At 37.7% G+C, this 18,534-nt stretch overlaps 2 protein-coding genes across 2 annotated transcripts in view; one reads left to right on the top strand and one right to left on the bottom strand.

Annotated features, from left to right (window-relative positions):
* Positions 1-4,297: 4,297 nt before the first annotated feature.
* LOC124158769 (tRNA wybutosine-synthesizing protein 4-like) lies at positions 4,298-14,632 on the bottom strand. The gene is made up of 8 exons (XM_046534072.1): positions 14,480-14,632; positions 14,189-14,392; positions 13,907-14,075; positions 13,673-13,835; positions 13,213-13,402; positions 9,762-10,469; positions 6,763-7,161; positions 4,298-4,946 (listed from the first exon to the last, which is right to left on the bottom strand). The coding sequence occupies exons 1-8, from the start codon at positions 14,498-14,500 to the stop codon at positions 4,770-4,772; spliced, it is 2,031 nt and encodes a 676-aa protein (XP_046390028.1). The 5' UTR covers positions 14,501-14,632; the 3' UTR covers positions 4,298-4,769.
* A 94-nt stretch (positions 14,633-14,726) lies between these two features.
* LOC124158766 (splicing factor 3B subunit 1) overlaps positions 14,727-18,534 on the top strand; it is a 24,755-nt gene continuing 20,947 nt past the window's right edge. The window contains exons 1-3 of the mRNA XM_046534068.1: positions 14,727-14,817; positions 15,028-15,209; positions 15,462-15,548. Of these exons, the coding sequence (XP_046390024.1) occupies positions 14,790-14,817; positions 15,028-15,209; positions 15,462-15,548 (297 nt within the window). The 5' untranslated portion in view covers positions 14,727-14,789. The remainder of the gene's footprint in view (positions 14,818-15,027; positions 15,210-15,461; positions 15,549-18,534) is intronic.

Raw genomic sequence — 18,534 nt, 5'->3', positions numbered from 1 at the left:
CTAAGGATAATATTCCATAATGACATTTCTGGAATCACTGAAATATCCCATTTTTCCAGTATTTTTGTAAAGTATGGATGTAGTGAATTAAATACTCAGTAGCTTTGTAGGAAGCGTGGGCACCGATAGAAAGGTCCTGCGTTTAAAATCCAGATGAAAAAAATTGGATTTCACACACATATGCCTGAGGAGAAATCTACCATTAGCACCAGAATTCCTCTTTTCAAACCAGAAGAACACATCAACACCCACCTCTGCCGTGAGTTTACCAAAACTCACACCAAATGTGCCGGGCAACTACTACCCCCTCAATATAGAAGAAGTTGTAAATGTTGACCTATTGCTTGGTCCATGCTGATGGGCTAAATTAGATGAAGTTGAGTTAAAGCAGTGTTTCCCAAACTTTCGAGCCACCGCCCCCTTGGATCCATAAACCTATATGTACTCAACACCTCCCTAATTGGTATCTTTAAAATAATAATGAGAATCATATGCATACTATTTAACCAAATCAGGAACATTGTAATAATTAAATTAAAAACAATGACTTATTAAATGACTAATAAATAATTAAGTTCATCTCTGCATTCTATTCGGGTTTTCACCGCGTGCGTTGTGTTATGGCGACAACAGTTTCGCTGACATTGCACTCAGCATCTTCAGGTCGAAGGAAACTGTTGTCGTCAAAACACAACGGACGCGGTGAAAACCCGAATAGAATGCAGAGATCATCTAATCAACACCGTGAAAATCTTCGAACATATATAATTAAGTTCTCTGTGTCGTGAAGTTATACGCAAAAATCTTCGAACCTAAATAATTAAGTTCTCTGTGTCGTGAAGTTGTACCAAAGATAGACCAAATGAAACTAAAACCCTTCCAACGTTTCCCTTGTGCAAGAAAGGCTTGGAAATATTTGTCAACCGTTCTTACTTTAAAATGTAAGAAAACACATGGTTTAAATTACTTCCAGATGCGGGAACAAAGTGAACTTTAGAAGCGAAGCTTGAAAATGAAGACAAAAGGAAGGTTACGGAACATTCGCATTTGTCACATTTTCAGGACCCTCCGGTGCCCCCCTGCCGCCCCCTTGGCACTTTTCGCCCCCATAGACTACAGCAACGCCCCCCCAAGGGGTGGTAGCGCCCACTTTGGGAACCACTGAGTTAAAGGGTAATGCTAAGTGCTAAATTTAAGTTCTTTTGGTGGTAAGGCAATAATTATTAATTAAGTTAATTATTTTGACTTTGGAAAATAATGAGCTGAACTTTTGCATCTTGAGCGAGTGTTATCTTCTCCCAGAAAGAGTGTGGTGAGAGAAAGCACAGGCTCAGGTGAAGAGTTGAGGAAGAACCAATGAAAAGATGGGAGGGGGTGCTCTTCCTCAACTCAACTGCATCATTATCCAGTGACTGAGCTTTGAGGGCTTTGTCCAGCCATATCACTGCAGTTACTAACAGTCGCTAGGAAGCTATTGCTGCTACATATGTATTAGGAATATACATTTACATGAGTTTAAATTATTGAAGAAAAGAGATTTTTGCTACATGTGGAACAGAGAAGGAAAATGACCTCTGTACTGCAGCACAAGAGTAGGAGTGGGGGGGGAAATGAGAACCTTTTCCTTAACTGAGGAATGGGTCACCAGAAATAGGGCTAAATGCATATACAAAATCAGGATGAAATGGAAGAGATGAATAAACAAATGAGGCGTAGTTTTTTGGACTTGAAAAATTGACGTATAATTAGGGAAAAAAAACAAGAGGCTTACATCTTGAGGAATGGCACACCAACATTGGCCATTATCACATCAAAATCTTTGAAAATAAGGTACCTAACTACCAATAAAGTCGGATGTAGTGGAAGGAATGGATCGGAGAACGTACATGGCCATTGTGAGAGCTAAACGGGCTTCATCATCCCTCAACCTTTCTTAAGGTTTTCCAAAAACTTTTCAAAAAACACAAAATATTGTGTACTAGAAGGTTACCTGGCATTGCTCAGGAAAGATAGTACCCAGAGAAGTGGAAAACTTAGAAATTGAAATTCATGGCCACTTGGCTGGATTTTTAGGTAAAGGAATAAAAAAATTTTGGCAAAGAAACAAATAAAGCAGGTATGATGACCGTATGCATATGTAGCAGCAAACAGTGGAAAAAGGACTTCCTCAAACTGTGCAAGGGATTAGCTTATATCCTGCTCCACAAAATTGATCATTATATGTGTCCATACATGCGTCGGCCAAAAATGTTGTGTGAATGCAAACCCCAGTGAAAAGGTTTGCACCAAGAGCATTAATTTTTAAGTGTAGAATTCCTGGGAACTGCATATTGAAGACTCAATTCCATCCAATGGAAGGCTGATTTCCGGTGCCACTTCGGTCGCATTTTAATCAGTTTTCACAAATGTCCGCAGCTCTGTGATGAGTGCAATGCGACCCACTTTTTTCCAATATTTTGCTGCATAATGTTTGCAATTACGAGGAATAGAAATAAGCTTTAAGGGATTTGATAGATCACATCATCATGTGTATAAATTTCTGTTTAAAACCCCTAATTTTACCTTACTTTCCCGTGATACTAGGATCATTTTGTCTGTCAGCGACGTGAGTGATGACTTTTGAAACCCATTTAAATGTGCGGTGGGTGACAACACATTTAGAGGCCGACTTTAGGGTCCTCATTTGCAATATTCGTGGTAGAATCCTTTTTAAGAGTAGAGTTGTTTTCCCCTTGAGTGTGCCAAGGGTGTGCCTACCTAGCAGGATGTCCAACCTCAGAAGATGCATGATTTGACGAAATACAGTGGCGTAACTATGGGGGGGATAGGCCTCAGAGATAAAAAAATATTCGTAGTTATAGTCAAGTTTTGGCATGCAATAACTCCATCTGCTTAAAGTTAAATCTTTTTTGCCAAAATATGTCATATGTATTTCCAGGCATGTCATTTTTCAAAAATTTGCTGTTGACCCCTCCCCCCATCGCCAACCCCGGCCATCACACCCCTCCCCACCGATCAAGTACATTCCTAGTTACACCACTGACATAATAAATGGTTATGAGAAAATGATGTAAAGGACGTGTTGGACAACTGGAAGTAACAAGACTGGCATTGGAAACATGAGATGCTCCTATGTATGAACATGGCTTGTAATCTGTGTAGCCATATGGAAGTGCACAGCGGACAGAAAAACAGACATCCTCTTCTGTTTATATAGATGACCAAATTTCATGCCGAGTGAGCACAGTGTTCATTAGCATATATGATATATGATTGTTTACATAAAAATTTATAAATTCTTCCACCGGGGCTGTCACCATGTCTTTTGTAAGCCAGCTGTTGCCACTACAAAATGTCTTCTAGCTAGAAAATGAATAAGGGCTGTCTCAAAGATGTCTCAAAGTGTTCCTCCTCACAGCATTTCCGCAATTTCTACCATCCTTGTACACATAGTGATGCTTTAATAGCACCTTATCAATGAATTTGTATTCCATTACATGTCAATTTATAGCATAACAGACTTACTCATAGGGTTGAAATAAACCAGAAGATTAACAATTCACGCTTTAAATAAACTTTTATTGCACTAATTGGTTAAATAATAACAAAAATAACAAAAGCGTAAAGCCCCTACATCAAAAAATTATTCTTTTTCTCTTTTATTGTTATAAATGTATCAGAAAACTATAAATATCATTGTAAGACTCAAACTGTGGACTTAAACCTTAATTAATCACCATTTTAATTTAAAATTGTACAACAACACAATTGTACTGACAACCTGAAGGCCACCAATATTACTGAAATACAATACAATGCATACTTTTGGAGAGATATAATGTGCGGAGACACAGTGGGGATATCCCACCTCTGGTCTGTTTTAGCCTCATGCACCATCTTGAAGAATATAATACATATAGATAATTTAATAAATTTATAATATTCTGATAGAATTTTGGGTTGGTGTCTTTATGTTTATCCAGGGACATGGTTTGATGAGGGAGACACAACAAGGCTTATATTATGAACAAGCCTATAATAATGTACGTGAATAGGCAGGTATTAAAGATGTCTGTTTCAGTGGTGCAGCAAGGGGGTTTTCGGGGGATGAAACCCCCCCCAGAGCTCAGAATTAAGAGCTAAGTTTAATCCATTTTACTGAATTGGATTGATATTACTAATAGAATAGTGTAAGGATAAATAAAAATATCCCTCATAAAGCCGTAAAACTCACAATTTTGAACCATTTATCTTAAAATTCCGCAATTTATTAGTCTCGCACCTACGGCTTATCCTGGTGGGTATTCCATACCCCATTACACCCCGGTATTAGTTGCACCTAAACCCCCCTAGCCTTAATTCCTAGCTACACCCCTGATCTGTTTCACCTGTTTTCATTGGCAGGTATTAAAGATATCAGGTTCACTGGGAAACATGTCTGACCAGCAATCAGAAGACCTGAGTTCAAATCCTGGTTAAGCCAAATATTTTTTCATGGAGAACTTCATACCTGGTGTATGTAACTTAGCACCTGTGCACATGACTGCGTACAAAGTCGCTTGTTTCATGCAGGGCTTAGGTGCTCAAGAGCCCACCTATCCAAAAATTCCAGAATTTGTGATACAGGGGTTCACACCCAAAAAATGGTGTCACTATCGAAGGAGGAAGGATCCAGAGAGGATTCAAATTGAGTGCACCAGGGATTGCAGCAAGAGCAATTGAGCATTGTTTGCTTGGGAAATTGATAATGTCGCCATTTGAGTCAATGTTCATTCATCAAAGGATTTTAATAACTGTTGTATATCAATCCTAATTATTTGATTATTGAAAGAAGTACCAAATGAGAAGCAAGTTCCTCCCCCACCAAGAATTATTATTTCATTTCGATCGGGTGATATGTGAATGGAGTGGTTGAATGTCATCAGCGGAGATTCTGGACTTGGAAACTGCAAAAAAAAGAAACTAAAATTACAATAGAATCATCATTAGGCATAAGTAACTCAAATATGTATCTAGAATAATGAAATATTACTTGAGATATTAGATGAGGAATTGAAGAATATACATATTTAACCTCAAGAAACTGGATATAAATACCCAGTCATCGCATTGCACTGCCTGGTTTAATTACAACTCTATGGTATTCACATGCTTATATGGTGAAGTGAAACTTTTATCCCATGCCTGTATGATCACAGTAGATATTTAAAGGTTAAATATTGCCTCAAATGTGTGGTTATGGAATTTTGGTGGTATGTCCTTCCTTTGCCAAATTGAGGATACTATTTTTGAATATAAAAAAAATACTCTCATCATTTCATAAGCTTGAGTTATTTAAACTTGTCACACTTTACAAGGTTACAGAAAATATACTGAACCCTGTGAAGTGAATAGTTTCACTTTATTTCAGCCAATTGAGTAGCCACCCACTACTCCATCAATGCCATTGCAAAGATAGTACGAAATGAAATACATATGTAACACCTAGAAAAATGGGGAAAATGTTTTCATCAAGTATTTTGAGATGCTACATGGCATTAATTAATTTGCTATTTGACTCTGATACTTGAGGCAAAATTTTCTGTGAATAACACAGTACCTAAGAGCTGAAACTGGTTGGGTTAAATGGCCATTGTGCAATAAATTACTTGGTTGATATTACTTCATTATGTACCATGATGGTATTCCACACAATTAAGCCAGAGAGAATTGAGCCATTACTTAATTTTGTTAAATGATGTAACATTTTATCTTAATTTCATCACTTCTTAATAATATAAAAACTAACAACTGTAGGCAAGTTTTGGGGTGAGGAAGATAGTTTTGTGGGTAGAGCATTTGACTACTGATCGGAAGGTCCTGAGTCCGAATCCTGGGTGAAGCTTTCCGACACCCCCAAATAAAATCCTTGAAGAGTGAGCAGGGAAAGTGGCTGGCAATCCTACCAAATGTATGATATTCACAAGTTTGGGATGAGTTCCATCCTTTTCTATCCTCAGCAATCTTTGGGTTGAATAACTGAGTGATAGTGAGGCAAGTTTTGACTCACAATAGGGTGGTTTCCTTCATCAAAGAAAACGAAAGGCATTGATTGCGATTCGTTACCTACCATTAGTGTATTCATTATATACAAATTATTTTGTTTTAGAAATACCGGGTTAGACGAATGGCAATGGTCCATTTTTATCCTCATTTGAAAAGGGCCAGATTGGCGCCCATGCGATGCCACTCCGCGTGACGTCACAGGGACCTAGTTTCTATACGAGGAGATAGGAGTTATACGTCGTCTGAGGTTACCATTGCATGCATGAGGCGCAGAGCTCAGGGAAACATGTCTTAACAATCACTTATTAAAACTGGCTAAGGTCGGAAAGTTTTCCTCGTTTGATAAGTTATTAGTAATCCTTATTTAAGCCAAGCGCTACCTGATAGCAGGGTACTAGGCTAGCCGCTAGCAGCCTGCGTCGTATCAGAGCTAAGCCTCGCCTCAAGGTCACCTCACAGGGCGGGAGGGGGAACCAGAAATACGTCACGCGGAGAGACTTCCCGACATTCATACTTAAGCGTCGCGTTTTCGCGCGCTTGAAAATTTTCACTTTTCATTTAATCGCGAAAAATAGATATCGTCATTTAAAAATCTAAAAGCGTGAAATACGTACTCCAGGAGTAATAATCTTTCGATTTAGGCAATAAAAAAATAATAGGAAACCACCCTATTTACAATCCCAAGACTTAAAACAGGATATGAGAGAAATTACTAACTGGTAATGAGTACTCCATGGCTTTCATGTCCCTGAGGTTGAAAACTCCAATGCCTGGTTGTAGTCCAGAGAAGCCACTGATCCCACCCACCATGATGAGGCAATCATGACCACCAATGTCCACAACGGCTGACCCATGACCGTAACGATCCAATGGGATATGGGGAGAGGACTCGCAACATTTCAACTGAGTCCATTTCTTGGAAACATGATGCAAACTCCATATTTCATTTAGTGGATAGCCATAGCCATTTTCCACTAAACCACCACTGATGATCACCTGCTGCCCCTTCTCCCACAGTGCAGCACTGTGGCTAAATCGAGGTCCTGGTCCATTTGATGTGTCTTCCTTCTTCCAAGTGAAACTTTTTAAACTTAGACACCATAAGTCCCCAAGCGTCTAAATAAAAGAAAACATAATAAAAAATGAAATTGATCTTTTCACAAAAGCTAACTCGATGATGCACAAAGGTTAAGAAAACACTTAGCTGTTTCACAAAATAAAATATATTGCGACCGGTTTCGATACAGCGTATCATCATCTGGCCAGATGATGATACGCTGTATCGAAACCGGTCGCAATATATTTTATTTTGTGAAACAGCTAAGTGTTTTCTTAACCTTTGTGCATCATGAAGGAGTTTCACCATGTTACGCCAACCACCATCGCATTTATTCAAAAGCTAACTCCTTGCAGAGCAACTTGTTATATGCCAAGGAATTTCCATTATCTCTTCCTTTTTTAATTTCAAATTACAATGCATCAATAAATTTACATACTCAATCCTCATTTCAAAAGATTGAAAAATATTAACACTCTTGCTACTCTCACAAAATGTGAGGGTGGGTAATAAGGAAGACAATTTTTCTGTGAAGTGAAGGACTGAACCACAGTCGGTGAAGGACCATAGTCCATTCCAGACAAACAACGGATGTCTAAAAGAAAAAATACAGTTAAGATATATATGCTGCACTAGGCAAATAGGCAGAATTATGAAGTAACATACTACAAAAACACAGAAGGGCAATGATGAACAAGCACTCCAGCTGGTTATGGTGAAGAATGCATGGTCTGAACAAGTCTAAGCATTAAATTTTCCAACTAAGAATTATTTATGTATTAGAGAACCTTGAAATAAGCCAGTTCTTGTGATGCTTCAGCTACAAATGAGGTCAAACAATGACATTAAGAGAGGTGGGGTAAATCCCATTCATATCCCATTAGAGATGGTGCAGGATCTCTCACAACTGCTAACTGTTGCTCAAGAGCATTCACAATGTAGGGACAGGGGTTCTCCATCACCAATGGTGCTCAACACTTCCACCCTCATCTTATCATCTGAATCCTCAGCAACAAGGGCATTTGCCCCTGGGCCAGAACTCTGCCTCATATAGGGCTTCTTGGTATTCCCGTAACCTTCAACTCAAAGAGCGAGGTATTAATAATAAATGGTCAAAGTATATTGAAGAAAAAAAGGCCTGCTACTATTAAGAGCTAAGCATTCAAAGATGACCAGAACAAAATTTAGGAAGACAATGGTGAAAAATGGACACGATGGAGCAAATCTGAGTGCAGAAAAGGAAGGAATGGCAAGGCATCCGCAGAAGATAAAATCAATGAATAAGTAAGTAAAGCACTGAATGAAAAGCACAAGATGCTCTGCATGGAACAATGCAAGACCGCTAAAAATCAGGGAAACTACCAGGGGACTTCGAGAAGAGCACAATGGTTACAATATCAATGAAAGCAAGGGCTGAGATATATTACAGGCAATGAACCTTCCAGTTTAAAGTCACATGCCGGCAAAATCCTTACTTGGATTATTGGCATAAGAATTGAATGTAATCAAATAAAAGTTTAAGGAATACAAAATGAATATCAATAAGCAGAAAACCAAGACACTCATAGATGGGAGGGAGAGAGAGATAGTACCACCTGGAAGGAAAATGATTGGAGCATATGGATATTCACCTACCTAAGGGGTACTATTACCTGGGATGGAAGAAGCAAAACAGACATCAAGCATCGTACATATGGCCCAAGCTAAGAATACATCCATGATAAAAAGACTGCTAAAACAGCATAAGACTGAAGGCAAGGAAACAGTACGTGAAAACAATCGCACAGGCAGTGGCATGCAACAGATCAGAAATACGTACCATTGGAATAGCTGATCAGAAAAAAATAGAAGCTTTAGAGAGCTTGCTGGCAGTGGGTGCTGAAGATCAAATGAATGGTTGAGATGTGAATCGAGATGGTGTACCAAATCCGAGAAGAAAGCATCAGTGGAGCATCATATGCCACATCATTAGAAAGAGTGATTACGCGAGAAAAAATATAAAATGATCTTGTCTTCATTCATCAGGAAAAAAGGGGACTAACCCCCACTAAAATCCTCTCTTACAATTAACCTTTTTATAATTCAGATACATTCAAGCCCTAGGAGGAGAAAAACCCACTCAGACAGGATTTAAATCTGCGATGTCTGTTAGCAGGCAAGGACTTTACAACACCAGCACTGAGGCTGGCATATATAATAATTGACAGAAACATAGGTGAGTAAATGAGAGAAAAATATAAAGGGAAAAGTTCCTGTGAGGAAGTCTACGAAAAAATAGTACTCGGGGCTGGTAAAGAGGGACAAGGAAGAAGAAATGTATCAGTGAACTAAAAGAACTAGCTTTTGAAAGGGAGACGTGGAGGGCTACAGTATACCAATCTTAGGACAGCAGTTTCACTATGAATGAATGAGGAATCTCCACTGCAGAGGGTGTGAGTGGAGGCTGTCCCAACTTTATTCCACTTACTCTCCTCTCACTCCCAGTTGCCGGAGTCTGACAAGTACAGTCCCACCACTATGCAGCAGGTAGAAGATTGGTGTGACCCATTGGTAGGTCATTTTACAGGCTGAACCAAGGAATGCCAACCCGGCTCCACAGCAAATGCACCACACAATTTAAAGCAAGTTCTTTTTAAAGGATGAATAATAAGCATCATACCTCTAAACAGCTTCCTCGACCTCCAAACACCATCAGTGCTTCATCATTACCATCTGGTACAATAACACCACTGAATCTCCAACGAGGGGGAGGAGTCACTTGGGCTGGGAAATGCAGCTGGTCAACTGCCACACATTTTATGTTGCCAGAATTGTCCCTGTTGATTGATAGCATTACGCAGTCTGATAAAGGATTGAGAGGAGACGTCCGACCACCAAAAACCAACACTTTCCCACAAGTCAACACTTCACAAAAGTGGTGAACTCTTGAAAACTTAATTCCTGGGGGAGCTTCCAGAGGTAACTGAGAGAACAATACTTCTTGTGAGTCTTTTATGATAACATGAGAGATGGTAGGAAGTCTTGTATTTCCTCCATTTTCAAGAGGTCCAAAACCGCCAATAACTAAAAATTCATTATCACCAATTTGGCAAGATGCATGGTTATACCTCCTGAAATTGCTCTTTACCAGAGACCAACCACACTCAAATGGAGGAGTTGATGATATAGGCGGAGTTACATTGCTCAAATGATTCCACTGCACTAACACACCTTTGGTTGCAACAGATAATGAATAATGGCAACACTTAGCATGCCATTCTTCATACTCGTCAAAAGGTTCCAAGCTCAAAACTCTGCTTTGCTCCTCCTTGGAGGCATTTTGAAGGTATATGTCCAACACTGATGCTGCACAGCATGATGACCAGCCCTAATTGGAAACACAAAAAAATATTACCAGATGATACCAAAAAATACACATGACATTTATGTAATAAAAAATGATACAATGGTTAACTTTCTTTTTCCTTCATTGTCACCATCCCCTCAATATTTTCATCCCTCATTCTACTGAAATCTAATGGTAGAGTTGCAGTCGCTCTTGGTGATATTCTTTCTTAGAGTTGCTAATTATCATTGTCAATGACAGAAAAAGAGTTATCCAGCCTCATCATTTTAAAGTTCTCAGACATTATATCAATGGGAACACCTTCAAAAGAGGGATTTCAAAGAAAAAATCTAGCTAGGCATACAGTGAAATAAAGTCAAGTAGCACTATGTCAACTCCACCTAGAGCTACCCAGCCAGAACAGAAAAAATGACCAGCTCGTCACATGAATGCAGCTAAAATCTACAATTTTCTTACTTTTGCAGCATCTCTAGAGTTTTTCCCTGATATAACGTAATTCCTTTGGCATTTCCAAAAATTCTAATCACAATTTTTATTTCCCCAACTGGTATGAAACCTGAAAAGGCAATGGGTATCCCAATGGCAGAAGTGATGACTGAAAAAATTTACCTTAAACAGTCACTTAATGAACCTTAGTGAACCCTCAAAAGCGATAGAGAAAGTGATCATGTGATTCAAGATTCAAATACTTCTGCCACAGTGATTTGGATGAAATACATACATACAAATTTGGAGATTGTTGCATACATATTTAGTTGAGTGCTACTGTTGAGAGCTTAAACTGCATAATTTTTACCTAATAACTCAATAAGTAAACGAGAGAAGGGAAGGAAAAGAATAGGATTTTTAGATAGCTTGAAAGGGAGTAGGCCTGACAGTGAGTTGAAGGGGGCAGTACTTGAATGAAAGGGAGGCTCCCAGATCACTTCCTTAGTACTCCATGGAAACCTACCTTAATCAGTAGAATACTATAATAAATAAAACCCACTAAGTGGGTCTAACCCCAAATTTTAACTTCCACCAACTGATTTTCAATTTTAAGCCTTTACTTAATTTATTAATATTTTGATGTTTTATTTTTTACATTTTATTAGGTATTCATAATTTAAGGGATTATAGTGCTGAAAATTTCAAGATATTAAAAAGTATACATACATATATCCTTGATGAAAATGATTATTCACAGGTTTTTGGGGCACAAGAAAAAATGGTTAGTTTTTATGCAACTGTTAATTTAAAAAAATTCAACTGTTATTACAGTGAGGTCAAAGGGGTGACGATGTGTACTTTTTGAAGGTTCCTAAGTCACTGGTATAGTCCACATAGCAATGTTGTCAACTTTTTTACCTCTGCAAACCATACAACAGAGGTGTACAAAGAACTATAAGTATCAGAGGGTGTCTTATTACAGATTTAGCAGGGATTCGCGCAACCACTTTTCTAGAAGTTCAAATGACCTACATGATCCATATATACGTAAAAATACTGCGTTGTGTGGTGCAAACTCAATGGGTTTAAAACTGTTCAATGCATTACCCAAGGAATTGAAGAGTGTCAATAGTTTTACTGTATTGAAGTGCAAAATCAAGGAATTTTTAATTCTTAAAATGTACTATATTGTAGCTTATTTCATTAATAACAGAATTGAACAATGTTAAAATGTTTTGCGGTTGTAATGTGCAATGTGTAAATTGTTATTGTAATTTTTTGACTTGTCCTATATCATGTATTTGATCGCCGGGCCAATAAAAAATTATTATGATTATTATTCAAATTTATTGGTATCAAACACAAATCCATCCAGTAAGTTTGTTGGACTCCACAGTGACAGAGGAATGCAGGACTGAAGAGATCATTAAGAGTCTAAGATTCAGAGGGCGAACCAACTCACTAGTAACATTCATGTATCCCTAACTTGCTGACCACGTGGGTCGAACTCTTCATCTGTTAGTATACCACCCACTGCAAATAGCTATCACAGTAGTTATGTTTCATTGATAAGTTCTATCACACTTCTTCAATTTTTTTGCTAATTCCACAATTATTTTAATATAAAATTTACAAGTAATTAAAGCAAATTTTAAATGAGCAAAATCACTCACATCACTCTTTTGAGCATGTTAAAAACAAAGTAAGAGTACTGTAATGATTGTGTAAACATGAATAGATCAGGCCATAGGCAGATCTATGGGGGAGTGGGAGGGGGGGCACGTGCCCCGTACCCGTAAAAAATATGCAAGATTTTTAATAAGGTCCCATTGTCATTGTGTTCATTTCATATTATGAGGTATCCTTGTGCCCCCACAGAACAAAATCCTGGATACGGCCTTGCTTGTGCCCCCCCCCCAGAAAGAAATCCTGGATCTGCCTCTGGATCATGGCCATGCTGGACCCCTAATTCTTAGGGCGAACGGCCATATGCCAGCACTATGTACAGGGAGGACTACCAGGTGTGTTCTGGAGGTGTGGAATATATCAAATAAATTTTGAAATTTTAATCCTTATCCTCTTGAGATTGAATTATATTAATTTTAATAATTATTTTCTTTACTCAAGACAGGGTTAATTATGCTGTTAAATGAGACATTATTGAAATCAATTTAACAGCTCAATTTTGGTATTCCGAGACTAAAATTTGTCAGTTTTGGAGCAGGAGGGTGCCAAAGATTTCCAGGCTGGAGGGCGTACTGGGATATGACCCGGTGTTCCGGCAGCCCAGCATGGGCCTGGAATAGATCCAGACAAATAGAGAATGACACCTCACCAAATTCAGATAACGCTCCTTTTGACATCTCAGGGTAGGGAATTTTTCAATTGACTGAAGAGGGCTGTGTAGTTTCTGAAAATGGTTCACCATAACCAAACCAAAGCCATCGTAGGGAAGAATCTGCTCATATGTTACAAATGCAGCATCCTTAAAGTTTCTGGAGGCCCATTCAATAAGATTCGATGAACTGAAAGAAACGTAAAAAATATCACTAGGTGATATGGCAATTGGCGCATGATGGGCAGTTAACAAGTTTTCTAAAAACCCACGATAACTTACATAATTTAACTTTCATATTCCACCAAAATTACATTTAATTAATCCAATAAATTGCTAAAAATTGGGCCTAATACTGACATTGAACCGGTTCCATTGAGCATTCTGCATAAATTGCGCATCGATTAGAGTCAGCTGAATGAGTATGAGGGCATGATCAACGTAAGATGTAACAACTTACCCCTCTTCTTTCATGTAAGTTATAGCACACTCTGAAATGAACATTGTAGGGAGTAAGAAATTTATTCCATAGTCAGAAAAACGCTTGAAGAGATCAGATTCTTTCTCCATGTCACAGGCTATTAGCTTGTAGTTTCTTCCATTTATACCTTGGCAGGAAGAACCTAAAGAAGGATAAATTAATTATAAGTAATTTTTAAGGAATTTAGGAAACGTCACTAATTAAAATACTAACCCAAAGGGCCGACTAACGTCTTGAGGGAAGGAGAATTATTTATGGAATTCATTTTTCTCTCAACAACTTCTGGATAGTCAATTTCTACATACGTAAAATCCGAGCCAATCTTTTTGGATGCCGACAGGGCAAAATAGTTAGAATCAAATCCAGCGCCGCAAGATACAATCTGCAAATTAAATAACCGGAGACACAAAAGGTTAAGAGGAAATTACTTAAACCTATGCGCGAGCCTAAATAAAAAGTATTTAAGAGCATACTGTAATCCATAATTCTGATTACCTGAGCCGAAGTCCCTCCCATAAACTTCAAGAAAGACTCTATGGCGTCATTGACTACACGAGCTCTAACGAAATACCCCATATTAATCAACGGAGCTCTTCGCGGGAATTTATTAACAAAACATGAAACAAATGGATCTGTAGTGTACCCTCTTTGAGCAATGGAAGTCTTAGATAAAGTACAGGAATCTGATGTTCCTTGAATCTATGAAGGAAAATAAATACATGTATATTATTGATTAACATTGGCCTATGATTAAATGTATGCAACCATCATAGCAAAATTATTTACTTGTGTTGCAGAACGACTCATGGTGTTATGAAGTGAGCAAAGGCCGCAAAGGATTCTTCACTTTGAGAGATCTCAATTGACTTTCAGAAGACCACAGTGAGACCACATGACAACACAAAATTCCCGCTTGGAAACCGTGGCAGCTAACGTGAGATTGCGCATTCCGTTTTTACTCTTTCTAGTAGAAGCTTCATTTACCACCGTACCTGCGCTAGTATCGAAAAACTTCCTCTCTTGAGGTAAGTTCCTTTGCTTCCACCCAAATTTCCCGTCTTTCCTACGATTATTTTGCAGAGATTGCTGAAACAAAATGGAGACCGTTCCAAGAACGCATGAAGGTGAGTTTTTAATAGGATATTTCGGCATATGCCGTAGTTAGTGTTAGAAATAGGTAAAATTTCTGCCGAGGAATTGAATTTTCATCATTTAATATTATCCAGAATGTCTTTAGTGCAGTAATGTATTCATTAGCCTCACACGCTAATGTTGCCTACGTGTGTCGTTCTTACACATCAGATCGCAATGCATTAAAACATATTCTCTTTCAGATATCGAAGCACAAATTAGAGAAATACAAGCCAGAAAGAAAACTGTTCCTGAAGAGGAAGTAATTGAAAAAGACAGAGTCGGTCTAGGGGAAAGTGGATATTATGATCGAGAAATCTACGATGGTGGGGGGAGTAAGTTTGAAGGATATGTAACGTCTATTGCAGCAAACGATGAAGTTGAGGTAAGATTTATGATATTTTGGCAAATTTACTCTTTCATCTACGTTACACTTGTAAGTGACGTTTGAATTCTTTGCTAACGAGAATTTAATGCCATGTATTTTATGTTCAAATGGTTAAAATTATTTTTGTTTTTCTCATTCCTAATCGATACCCGAATTTCTTATTTGACGTCTTGTCACATTTGTATGTAATATATTTTTCTTCATTTAAAGTATTTGTTTACCTAAATTTCGATTGGCTTAATTTTCCAGGACGAGGAGTATGACACTGTATCTTTTGGTCAGAATAAGAGGCCTGGATTTACAGCACCGGCAGCTCTTCTAAATGATATAGCTCAGGTATGTTAAAGATTCATGAATTAATATGTGCTTCTAGCTGTAAATCTATTTAAGAAGCTCATTGCGATTCGTTATTCCGGTAGATATTTCGTGATTTTTCTAACCAATTTTTTCGTCAAATCTAAATGTAAACTATTTAAAACAAATTCTATTCATATGGAAATGCGAGTGAAATTTTCCTAAGCTTAGCTCAGGACGTTTGTATTATTCACCTCAAACTTATTCTCTTATTAAGCTGTTAGTTGGACCCTGAGGAAGCAAAGGATATTTATTCTTTTCATTGCCTATTGCAAAATAATAAAATTTAGAATCGTTGCTTCGCATGTTTTAACTGTTTCTATGTGAGGGAACAGCTTTGGTAGTGTTGATGGGTGAAAAGTTTCGAATTTTGTATTCTGCATATCTTTTACATTTGTACCAACTATTTTAATTGAAAACTAATGCTCTTTTATTCTGCGGCTGTCATTTATTCTTCCAGATTAATTTTTACTTTTGCACTAATGGAAGATACTATTAGGTTGTTATAACAGATTGATTCATTCATGGAGTAAGTCCTCTTCCCTAATTAATTTTATTCAATGAGAATAAAATCCATAGCATTTGATGCATACAAAAGAGTGTGTGCTGAGAAATGAATTTCCAATTGGGGAATGGCACAACTTATGAATTCTCTCTGTAAATGAAAAGCGATTTTTTTGCTGCGTCAAAACTCTTGTCTGCGCACAAGTAATTCATACATATGAATAGGCATCTTGTTAATCAATATCATCTCTTTATTTGGCATTGACTAGCCATTTCCTTCAGGTTATAGATGCTTCTCTTCATTTGCCATTTTGTACAGTTTGGCACTGAGAGGCATGAAATTATCCATTTAGGAAATCGGAGGGAGTGAGAGCATCAAGCAGCTCTCTATATGGAGCCTTGGTGTTCTCATACATTGAGGTTGTTAGTATGTTCTTACTGCATGGCTTGGGGCATGAATCAAAATGAGGCATATACACAGAGGAGTGATTATATTTATGGGGCATATTTCAGGATAGAGGAGTGGGACTAACCTCCCACAATTGGTGGCTCAAAATTTATACGTAGGACAAAAATGCTTTCTTTCATTGCTACTTGGTATGAGAAATTCACACAGTTTTCTCAATTAGAATCCCGTCATAACTCCAGAAATGGAATGTGTAAGGTTGTGGCGACAAACTGCTAGGATTTGCATTCAAACCCTTTGAATGTGAGTCTGAGTAAACCAACCACGTACACTTTCAGTCTGTTTCCAATATTGGGTCACAGCATCCACTTTCTTTACCCTCCCCTTATTTCTTAACTTCCATGCCTTGCTTCAGCAAAATGGACCCGTGGCATCCATTACCTCACATGTGCCCCTGAGTTCATGCGAGGTTCTAATCCCCAAACTGCACCCTCACCCATAATCCTTTCTCCATAATATTTCCTTTAAGGCTTAAAGTTTTATTCACTATCGATCTGAAAGCATTGTGCCATTTTGGATGTGCAGCTTTTTGTATGGTGCCTTTTAGAATCAGATGTAGTCCATGCCATTTCGGTCTAATTATTTTTTGGTTTTGTTCCTTGAATGAGTGAATGGAATCCAGAATTTCAGTTTTTTTTTACCATATCACATCCCTGGTTTAACCTGGTTTACACTGATAGGGGTCCTCTCTGTTAGTTATAGTAGACCACAGCTAATTGCCTAAAGATGAGAACTCTATTTATCACTTAGTTTAATATCTGTAGTTACTTGATTTGTTTAAAGGAAGGTCTATATTTACTTCCATTATGTAATAAAAGTGATATCTAATCTAACCAAATTAATTCATATGTTAATGTCTATCTGTACAAATATTGAAGAATTCACAGTTAAAATATTAAATGAACATGGATTTCCTCAAAATTGAAACTAATTGATGACATGCTTGTTGGGTGAATGTCTTTGTTTGATCAGCATATGCCCGATGTAATTGGTTACTTGCTGTTAAAGCAAGTAATGATAAAAGACCTTTTGTATTGGGTGTGCTATATAGTTTTGACTTTGCTATATGGAAATCTATAATTTCTGACCCCTTATTTGTTAGTGGGCGTGTCCACAAGTTCATATTCCTTGACTCATGTCGTACTGTCTTACTGTCATAAAAGGAATTATTTAGCCCACTCGTGTTTTTCACTATGTAAGCACAAGCCATTCTCATGCTTACTTTAGAGGTGTCCTAGGGAATTTCGATAGTTGCTGATATAGTTTTAACGATTATTTTGACTCATCACTGTAAACAATGGCTCTTTACTTGAGGCTTCCTATGTTGCTTTGGTTAGAAAAATTGTAAAATTTACCATTGTAATGTTGAAAGGGTTAAGTTCATTGAAATTTGAGAAAGAAATACTGTTTGTAGTGAGTCTTGGGCTAAAATTTTCATGCATGTAGGGAAACCTAGGAGATTCCGAGCTTGTACAAAATATACCTAATCATTGGTCATTATCTCACTAGCAGGAATGACCTATGGAGGAAAGTTAGTCATTGTGTTGATGCACTTCATTCACATACATCCTTCTACTTAACTTGTGGTAAAGTTATATGCATGGCAATAGTTTATACCTGGAAATCTCCAGTTCCTACATCTACTTTTTTGAAAGTGATTAGATAAAAATGATTGATGGGTCGATTCCAAAATCGTAGCGATTCGGATCCTGATTCCGATTCTGAAATTTCAATTTCAATTCTACCAATACTGATTCCATCAATTCTGATGTCATTACCACCATGGGAAATTGTTGTGTGGCAGTGGATACACATGAAAATTTGATTATTTTTAGGATCAATATGGAAATGATTCCACGCTATCGACATTACAACACTCACTAGAAGTCGATGACAACGTTGTACGTTGCACCTAGAAAACTATTGTATCTTTAACGTCACTACGGGACTATGGCATGAAAGATACAGTCAATACGCTGATTTGAATGTGTTTTGTTT

The sequence above is a fragment of the Ischnura elegans genome, chromosome 5 (assembly GCF_921293095.1).
Source record: "Ischnura elegans chromosome 5, ioIscEleg1.1, whole genome shotgun sequence".
Lineage (NCBI taxonomy): Eukaryota > Metazoa > Arthropoda > Insecta > Odonata > Coenagrionidae > Ischnura > Ischnura elegans.
The sequence above is the reverse complement of the archived record's forward strand: the minus strand, read 5'-3'. Positions and strand labels throughout refer to the sequence as shown.

Bases quoted from the DNA above. Each gene is read 5' to 3' on its own strand.
- LOC124158769 (XM_046534072.1), bottom strand. From the start codon at position 14,500: ATGAGTCGTTCTGCAACACAA. The intron at 13,403-13,672 runs GTAAGTTGTTAC...CGTTTCTTTCAG, and splicing joins ACTTACATGAAAGAAGAGGG to TTCATCGAATCTTATTGAAT. The intron at 10,470-13,212 runs GTGAGGTGTCAT...GTTTCCAATTAG, and splicing joins AGGAGCGTTATCTGAATTTG to GGCTGGTCATCATGCTGTGC.